Here is a 10,070-nt window from a genome sequence, read left to right on the forward strand (position 1 = left end):
TTCCAATATAGTTGCCTCACTGGCGGGGTCACCGCAGTTGACCTAAGCATCTAGCCGACTATAGGCCCGCCTTGAAATAAAAGCACAATGATATAATACTGCCACTAATAATAATAATAATAATAATAATAATAATAATAATAATAAAGCGTCAAATCGTGGGACTACACCGGCTTCTATACACCGATTTAGGGACTGCTTATTCCTAACGGATCCCATCGTTCACACCGGCTCAGAGCCATTTCTTTACAAGAAGACGAAACCACATGCGAACTTAGACAACATGTCCGATAACGAGGTCAAAGAACGGTTTGTATTCAGGTCAAAAACAAGAAGGGTGGTATATGCGAAAAACCCAAGTAAAAAAATGGGGAATCGCATTGTACAACATAAGAGTAGAAGAAAGGAATTAACACGTATTACTCATAAAACCCACCCAAGACATTATTCATCTTGGCCCTTACAACGGCGGTTCATGAATCACTTCTAGCGTCGTTAAGGTTGGAAATTCCATAGTGTTAAGGCGGGTCATTTGCACATATATGCAAATGCATCACCATAAGGTGAAAAGATCTGTAATCAGATACGGGGGCGAGATGGCCCAGTGGTTAGAGCGCGAATTCACTAACCAAGGGGCGGTGGTTCGAACCCGATCTCCCTCTTGACTTCCCCTGTCTAGGCTTGGGCAACCAGGCAGTATCCCAGCCCTCGTGCTTCCTTCTGTTGAGGTTCTCGCTCAGTAACGTGGGTTGCGGTCGTTCCTTCCGACGACGGTCTTGTGATTCTCATTGGACGTGCGATCACGCGAAACCCATGAGAAAACAAGTCAAGGCAGGCTCAGCAAACAAACCATGAACGGCACATAGTAAGTAAGGTCAGCTGGCACATTCACACAGTTACACAGTGTCGGAAAAGACGGCCTCGGAGGCAAGGTGAGTGGCGGGTACGAATAAGCAAAACAACTGGGGATCAAAAGTACATAGGCAGTGTAAGCAAATGAATTCGGGAATTATCAGAAGGTCAAGTTAGATTCGGTTGAAATTCTCCGTCAAATACCGTGAATTTACAGCGAAGTCATGTCCGCTTTCCAGGTTGAGATGAACTACCACGACAACGACGTTTGAAACTGCACTTTGTACTACTTGGTGCAACTAGGCTTGGTGCTGCTATGACAACAGAGAATCAGGGTTATCAGGTCTTGCCTACAAGGGTTGTACTAACATAGAAGAAATGAGGCTGGTAAAACTACTTACGCGGCTCATCTAAACTAATAACTATCTCCTCTTACAAGACCACTTGCAGCCATGTGAGTTTGTAAGGGCTGTCCAGAACAGATATATTGTGGTAACTCCGGTTTGACAGTGACACTAAGTGAATCACCCGTGACTCTTTTATATCTAGTTTTGTTTTGTTTTGCTGCATATACACAAAGTATGTGCAATTGGTATCAAGCAAAGGCGTGTTCCTGATTCACTTGTCTTAGTGTTTGTTCGTTTTGGTTCTTTCTCTAGTACAAGCCGTTCTTATTTACAGGACCATCCATGGTCTGATCTACAATGCCTTGAAACTGTTCATGGAGATGAATCAGAAGCTATTTGACAGTTGCACACAAAATTATAAAGAAGATCGCCAAAGGTAAGCTGCTGATTTCGTCATGAGAACCGAGTTCTCTTTGTTCACGTCACTACGTTGATTTGTAGGTGGGTAGTGCTATACTTGTGCTCATGTATGTCTTGTTGACCGTGGGGGTGACCTATGATTACGGCTGATCGTTTGAGGGCTCCGCTACGTTAGATAATTGGCGGAATCCGAGGTTGGTCTCCGGGTGACCTCTGACTCAAGGTAGTCATTAGCATATCATCCCCAAGGTTACTTTTGCTGTCAGAGATCCATCCGTGTGATGGTCAGTTTTCTTTGCTTTTCTCTCCGACTACCCCTAGGGAGGTTGGCGTTTAGAGTGCTCAACCGGAGCCTATGACTCCAAAGCCTGACAGGTCGTTAGCGCATTGATGTCGGTGTACTAGCATATTAGCATAAGTTTTCAAGGAACACACTGTCGTATGTTTCGAAGATTGCTTTCGTCTGTTTTATCCGTCGACCCACTTTGTACGATAAACCTGGTGGGTTAAAATGATCCTGCGTCACAGTAAACTCCTCTGGTCCCAGAGGTGCACGTGTAACTTCACGATGATTGTATCCGGTCAGTTTGTCGCCGGGATCAGTCTAATAAAAGACTATCGTGGTCAGCAACCTACATCAGTTATTGTTCCGAAGCATCCAAGATTAGTTATCTAGAGAGGTTTTTGTCATCTACTCTTTCGGCGATATAGATCCCATCAGCAACCGGTATTTAGTGTCATCTGATACGTGTGCCCCGCTTTGTTGATCGCTATTCTGTCCTGCCGGTTCGTTCGTAGAATTTGGGAAGCTAGTGCAATTTCTAATGTCCCTGTGTGTATATAGATCATTTGGGTGCTTCCCCTTGGTTTTGATGAACCGTTTCCTGCAGCATTGGACATCTAGTTAGCTTTGTCTCGTCTTCAACAGCTGAGCAACATATTTCCGTACTTGCCAAATCGCCGGTCGTTTGCTTCCTGTTTGGGCTCCAAAGTCAATCGCCTGCGAATTCCGGGCTTCAGTCATTCGCAGATGTTACCTAACTGACGGTTGTGTTGCGGTGTCCGTACTTTATCATATTTTTACTGCAATCATCTGTCTTGTTCAAAAGAAAAAGTGCTTTCGTATAAAGGTACCATCAATACTTTATTTCCTAGTGCTGTGTCAAGCACCTGATGCAATAAGAAAACTTTCTTCACATTTTTACGGATAATGACGCACGCCCAGGCTTGAATGGTCAAAGTCGTGGTATTGAATTTCGCGCAGTTCTTGAACATTATCAGAACTACTTCACCCTGCTACTGGTTAAGCTCAATTTGCCGAACGCATTCACCTTTTTTCAACTTCATGTTCGTTCCGTTTTTGTTTGATCATTGATTACCCGTCTCTTGTTTTTGTGCTGCGTGCGATCAGGTCATACCGTTTCCATGGAACTCTTTCACTCCAGTCTGCTGAAGAAGTTGCATGTATATAGTGAAGCTTTGACTTGCATGAGTCGGCCAAATAATTTTGTACGAAAATCTTTCCTCGAAGTATCGTAGTGCAACAATTCCTTATATACATATCCACTTACTGCGGACGCCTCTTAGGTTACTGTGGTATTTAACGTCCCACGTGTCCCATCCATGATTGTCAAGTAATTGAACATATGAATTGTTTGCCGTTGAATTTCTCCGTGACTTTGGGGCCCGCACAGGCGACTTGCATAAACTCCAACCAGTTATTTTTTTTAATTATCGCGTCTAATCGTTTGGCAACGGCTGAAGGATTTCAAGCGCTTCAATGTAGCAGTATCCCTACAGTCTACTCTCACATGAACAGCACTAATTGGTTGTAGAAATTCTTTAGGAAGTTTGCTAACAGCAACCGAAAGGTCAGATTATAACATCTTATTCCACTACATTGTTTTCGACCTCAAAAGAATCCATTAATTACTAGAACGCGTTCTAAAAAATTAGTAAATGTTTACACAAAAGAAAGTTGAAGTCGAATGCTCCGCCTCTCCGCTGAACTTCTTTACAGACTATTCTTATGTCGGTGCTACAGTTCACATTCTACGACTATCAGGCTGCGCTGTATTTCACCGTAAAAACCCCATGAGTGTGGCCCTTAACTCGTTCGGCGCATTCGCTTTCTCGTTCCGAACACAGCCTCCTCTACTTCTCCTGATGATCCTAGTCTGTCGACTGTGCATGGTGCTGATTTTTAACTCTTCCTCGCCTCCTACCTCATACCATTCATTTTAAGTAGGATAAAAGTCTACTCAGTTTATTATGCAGACGAACAGCAATATCTGGTATCAGCCATCGTGCTCAGGATCCTATTGATCTGATGCGGCGGACAAACCCCTGGATGGATGCTAGCCTTCCGTCGTTTGCCACTTCACTGCAACACTAATGCTCTACTTATGAAGGCTAGTCAACCGTAAGATCTACGGAGTGTATCTACTGAGCAGGAGGCATAATCGGCTTTACACTATCTCATCTGCTCATGTTTAATAGTGTCTCTGGAGCAGTCATAGCTGCTGCTAGTGCGCCTCGCGTTTTTTTAGTGGCGCCATTCTTACGGCTGTAGCTAGCTGACCCATAATGCCATCCCACTATATGCTCAGGAGTCGGGAAGAAGCTAAACGACGGGAGCGGATATGGGCCTCACTTCATCGAACAGCTCAGGCCAATCCGCTCTATCCAGTGATCATGAGTTCGGCCAATCAATCGGATCCTGGATCTGAGCAGAATTATTCAGACCGAAACGACACCGGTGGGGCGAGTTGCGGTATTAGCACCGCTGGCCGAACCGGGGCGATGGGCGACTATAACACCCGCGAATTCGATGGTGGCATCGATTCTGGTGTCGGCGCAGATGACGGTGTACTTGGTACGGACGAGGACGTCACCAGCTCTTTGCGACATCTGAAACAAGAAGCGGAAAGTGATGTAAGTCATGAAATTGCCTTTTGGACGATACACCGGACATCCACCTCGTCGGATTCTTCTATCTTTCCTGAAAATGTTTGGCTTAACTTAACAAGCCTTCTGTTTTGAGTATACAACAAAAGGATTGGTTCATTTAACTCTTTTGAGTTTAAAATGTCATCTTTCCTGACCTCAGTAGCAACTCTAGACGAAAACGAGAATTAAAAGTAAAACTCCCGTTAACTACGTGCAGGATCACATCTCTGAAGGTGCCGTCATGTCTTACGGGAATTCAGCAGCTCAATTTCTATTCTCAACACGAATAGTCTTAGTTTACGTGGGGTGAGTATTAGTGTATCCTCCTTATTCTCAATGGTCTTTGTTAGCTATATTAATTTTTGGTTGATATTTGTAGCGATTGCATATGGGAAATGGCGAGTAGGAAATATTCACTCTGAACACTCGCTATATACCGACACAACTGATGTTTCTTACCATAGAAGCCTGAGCTTACCAAGCAAACGGTTGCTTCCCATTGCCAATGAAGCCAATAAAACACATGCATTGAAATGATACTCTGCGATTTGTTGAATTTCACAACCCCCCCCCAGCAGTGTTCAGCGTCCTTCCTCTTAGTATATTCTCACCTCCAGTACATGCTCCAGTGGTCGAGAATCACCGAGCGTTTGATATTTCTGATAAACTGCGCAAAGTGATGGGCCGACCACTTGTTTTTCGTATGTAGTTTATTCACCATTGTACATATACCAATGATTTTAACATGTATGTGGAACAGATTGCACATCCCCATTTACTTAGTCTCAACACTGGATGTTTTCAAACGGTGGGGCGATTCGAAAAATTGGAATACAATGCAAAATAACTTTCCGGCTGCATGGGATAAAAGTTTTGACGCGAATACTATAGGTCTGGTCAGAGCGCAGCTCATATGTTGACAAAACGTTCTGGGGCTCACCTTTTTTCATTGTCTCCCTGCTCAGAACTGGCACCATTCCAGGAGTTAGGAAGCAATAAGTGGGCAGTCAATCCTAAACTATCCAAACCAGAATAGTGAGAGCAGCTTCAAATAAAACTGAAAATTCTAGTTAGCGAAACACAACAAGGTTCATTGGACACTTTGCATGTTCATCATCATCAAGGTGAGGCCACCATACATCTTGATCAACATACAGTTGTCCAGGTGGAAGCAACCTACTCACTGTAACGCCAGAGCTTGTATTGGTTGATTATTGTTAGGGTGTAGCTTTCATACTCAGAAAAAACCGGAGCTTATTTCTATAAGTTGAAAGAACCTCTGAATCGTGAATAGACATTACTAGTTGTTTGATGCTCCTGGTTAGCAGCGCGTTTATCGCGCACAGGTTTTTTTATTCCTTCCTGCCATGATCCTGTTTCTTGTACCCAGATACCGTTATGTTTGGTTCGGTTAGTGCTTATTCCGGGCCCCAAATGCGTTGAAGGCTGTTGGACAGAGATCCAAGGCGACGGCAGTAAAGGTTATCAACGCACTGTAGGACAAATAAACAGTCCTTTATTTATTATATCAACCTCCACGGTGAAGAGTGTACGTAGCAGAATCGCGCTCCGTTTAAGATGTATTGAAGTACGTAGACACTATTTGCTGTTGGTGCAGCTTCGACGGCAACCGCACAGTAAGCAAAAAGCAGGCGACTAAATGATTTCGCTTGCAGCATGATAAAACGATTTCACTGAGACAATGTAAGCGGTATAGAGGGGCTTCACGTCAATGGTATTTTAATCTAGTTTGGATATTACTGTTACATCAAGGTTAATTTGGTATTGCGAAGGTATTGGAGGATGTTTCCCCGTGCATTTATTAGGCATTATTTTTTCGTCCACAGTGTCTTTAGCCTTATCAAACCCTTCCCTCTTTTAGCCGCTTCTAAGTTGTTTTAATGATTTTGTTGTAACTCTCCTGTCCTAGTCGCCAACTTAATTCCTTTTGCTTGCTCCGCTCCTTGTCTCCATAGTCAGTCGTTTGTTTCTTTCACTTGTCCGTCTGTCGATGTCTCTCTTATATAGCCTAAACTCATGGGTATGATAAACGAACGTCGCCGTGAAACTCCTCCTATGGTTTGTCGCAAATCCGAACTCCCACAAAATCAGTCTACCCTCCGCGCGTTGGAGCAACATAAGCGCCCGGACGAATATTTGAAGACCCAGCCGGATAATTAATACTACTGGTGATAATCGATGGATCAAGTTTTTTAGACGCGTACCCGTTGCTTTTCGAATGCGAGGGACGTGTAGAGGTGGGTGACCAGGATTACATCCGCTTCATTTCACTTCCTTTTCTCCCGCATTCCATAGTCCAGACTGTACAAGTGATCACACCTTTTCTCCATCTCCTCAAATTGTTCTCACTCACGGTTGCCTGCTCAAGCCAACCTCCACCGTACAGTTGTTTTCACTGAGTACCCATTTATCCTGCATGGGTTCGACAGAGCCCTGCTCGGAGTCACTGAATTTATGGTTCTCGTCTCCAACGACCCAATTCCAACCGGGTCGCGAGAACAAATGGTGTATTTCATGTAGTGCTCCAGAACCATTTTTGCTCGGCCTAGCATGCTTCCTTTCCCCTTACTTTTGTTCTCCAGCACCTGACTTGTATTTCCACATCACCATTAGCACTGTCTTGTGAAATACCCTTTATTGATTCATGCACAGTTCTTCTGTCCTGAAGCGGTCTGTTAAACACAATCTGTGCGACAAATCGGGCATATTGCTTCCGGTCCGCTGAATTTCCTTATTTGGTAACTTCCTATGGATCGTCGTAGCATTCACCCTTTCCTATTCTCATTTGCTTCCATTCCATCCTTTCGCAGTTCCGTTTCCTACTGTACCTCATCTGCGGTTGACAGACAGCCACACACATCAACGTCATCCTCTTGCTTACAGTTCTAACACTGTTTGTGCCCGTTCAGGTTTCCAGTCTGATTCGTGCTCCTAGTCCGAACTCAGTTTCACTCAGGTTGTAACCGCATGTCTCTAATTTAGTGAAGTCATCCATCTTCAGATACAGTTGTGTATTTTGGTAGTGTTCTTGTATGCACAGAAGGGTAACGCCACTCCAACACATTCGCCTATCCCTTCCCTCCGGTTTCTGCCGTTCAGGGACACAAGATACTCCAGTAAGCTCCCCCTTACGATGATATTTCAGTTGTGGTATGTATCCCATAAACTTGCGCCCAGCCTCTGCTTTCCATCCTGTATCCCACCGGTGTCATGCATTTGACTATTTCGTGGACACTCCACCGCGGTACCAATGAGTTGTGTCTTATTAGCCTTTCTATTTGTACGCTGTTCATAAGAGTTCGGGTATATTGTACATTTTGTGCTGATTGCAGTTTTTTCTCTTGGGAGCTTATCTTAAATTTGAAGAGCCTCGGTCGATTTGAGGCCGCATTCGTCCGTAGTCATATTGGTCACCTTTGAATCACCCAGATATCTGTTTCACATCGTTTCAGAACGTTTGGAGAGCTGATAGTCAACATATTTACGCTAATCAGCCCATGGACGACGCAGTTATAGGCACAACCTTCTAACTGCAGGCCATGTGTTCTCAATTTACATGTGACCTTTCTGTTACTCTTATCGAGGTCTGTGTGACTGGATATCACATCAGCTGTCGCTCTTTCATGCGTCGCAGCGGACAAAAGACCACTGCTCAGCATCTCGTTCGGTTCACCGTACACTACTCCCTCTTTATGAGAGACACCACGAAAAAATAAGTTTCAGCATTCGCCATTGTTTGTATTGTGAACACAACACTCCTTTCTCATGTGAAACAGGCATTCAAGTAGTGCTTTAGATCGAGCAGATGACACTTCATCTCTGCACCTGGAATGAACCAGGTGCTACTCATACAAGACACGGTGAATCACCGTCAGTTTGTGGTGACACAAGCACACATCATTTTGAAGTGACAGTGGACTAGTTTTACTGATGCCTTTCGCCCTCCAACATGGTTAAGCTTTTGCGTCTCAGCAGGTCGCCAGCAAGATTGCAAACGTGTACGTTGTTTGCCATTATCAGGCAGGAACTAATAGAGGGAAGACTCAAATGCCCAGAAAAAGTTGGCGGTTGCATGAAAATGCTTCTTTGTGAAGCTGTCGTCCTCTAATCGAAAAATAGCTGAACATGAACGTTAGCATTGTAGGACATTGAGTGTTGCTGCTACATGGTTCACCTTCGGTTGACCCAAAAATATCTCCACAGGGTGGTTTCCTCGTGGGCTGGTGACTAATAAGAACTGTACTAAACGTTGATTGCACTATTCTGATGAGTCGCCGATTTGTGCCCGGACATCTGAGATGGTGCATAATTTGCCAGTTTCAACTCAAGTGACTGTTCAGGGGGTTCATCAATGGGCGTAGGTGGATGTAACACGGTAACCCCGCATAACTGTCGTTCACTTAATTCATTGCGAACCAACAAACAAGGTAATCTTTCACAAAGGCGCAGTTCAAACGGTAATACCTATTGGTAACTAGATAAATAGTATATCATAACCCTGCTATCCAGTCTTAATGTTCCCAGTGGGCATTTCACTTGTGAAGGGTCCCAACAAAAATCTTGAGTGCCCTACTGTCTGCTATGTTAGATCCGGTCAACAAGTGGTAGTGGTGACTTAGTGTATTAACTGTGCTCATAACATCTATTTCGAATGCCCGCTTCGCCAGTGGGTTAAATCATCTATCTCGGAGACAAGTAGATGTGCACCTGTGATTTTGTGAGGATTTTTTCCTCTATTGGTACCAACGGGAAAAAAACCACACCAGTAATACTTGCTACTTGACGGAGGTACTTCCTCATCGAGGCAGAAGTGCTCTTGTGACTATGGGACTGGGTACGGTGTCACAGCACTATCTCTTTCACTATTACATATTGCGTTATAGCAAGCCGAAGTATTTCCTGTTCTGTTATGTTCTGCCGCGTATACTACAACCGCTCAAGGTTTGCCAGAGGATGGTGGCTCCACACAGCAAGACTGAACTATTTTTGTTTGCCAGCATACAAAAACAGCTCACACTTGCCTTCTGAATTCACACCTCAACAATATTGGTTAGAGCTTATTTGCCGTAGGTCAGGAGGCATTCGACCTGATGCCCAGTGCAATGCTTTTGCCACAGGGCACCCGAAAACGTGAAGACCGAAGTCGTTGAAAACAAGATACATTCAGAAATTGCGTACTGTAGGTACAATAATAAAGTATTTGTGCAAACTTCAGACGTTGAGAATCTTCATCTCGGAATTTTAACTCAAAATCCAGATTAAGAACTCAACTAGCGGGATGTGGTAAGCCAAAACGGTCATAATGTTAAATGAACCACTCGGCTGAAAGTTGGAGTCATTAAACAATTATCAACAATTGAAAGCGACTCACGTCGATTGAAAAATGGTCGTAGCTTTGGAGAGATTTCACCATTGGGCCACTTTGTCTGTACGTAATTCATAACTTCCAATAAGACTTCTTCATTGATGGTATTTTCACGA

General features: G+C 44.0%; 1 protein-coding gene across 1 annotated transcript in view; it reads left to right on the top strand.

The window, feature by feature from the left end:
* Positions 1-7,908, top strand: part of T265_05701 (hypothetical protein) — a gene marked incomplete at both ends in the record, with an annotated part of 91,863 nt that extends 83,955 nt beyond the window's left edge. The window contains 3 exons of the mRNA XM_009170770.1: positions 1,534-1,635; positions 4,229-4,553; positions 6,597-7,908. Of these exons, the coding sequence (XP_009169034.1) occupies positions 1,534-1,635; positions 4,229-4,553; positions 6,597-6,749 (580 nt within the window). The remainder of the gene's footprint in view (positions 1-1,533; positions 1,636-4,228; positions 4,554-6,596) is intronic.
* Between the last annotated feature and the right edge of the window lie 2,162 nt (positions 7,909-10,070).

This window comes from Opisthorchis viverrini (assembly GCF_000715545.1).
Source record: "Opisthorchis viverrini unplaced genomic scaffold opera_v5_108, whole genome shotgun sequence".
In the NCBI taxonomy this organism is placed as follows: Eukaryota; Metazoa; Platyhelminthes; class Trematoda; order Opisthorchiida; family Opisthorchiidae; genus Opisthorchis; species Opisthorchis viverrini.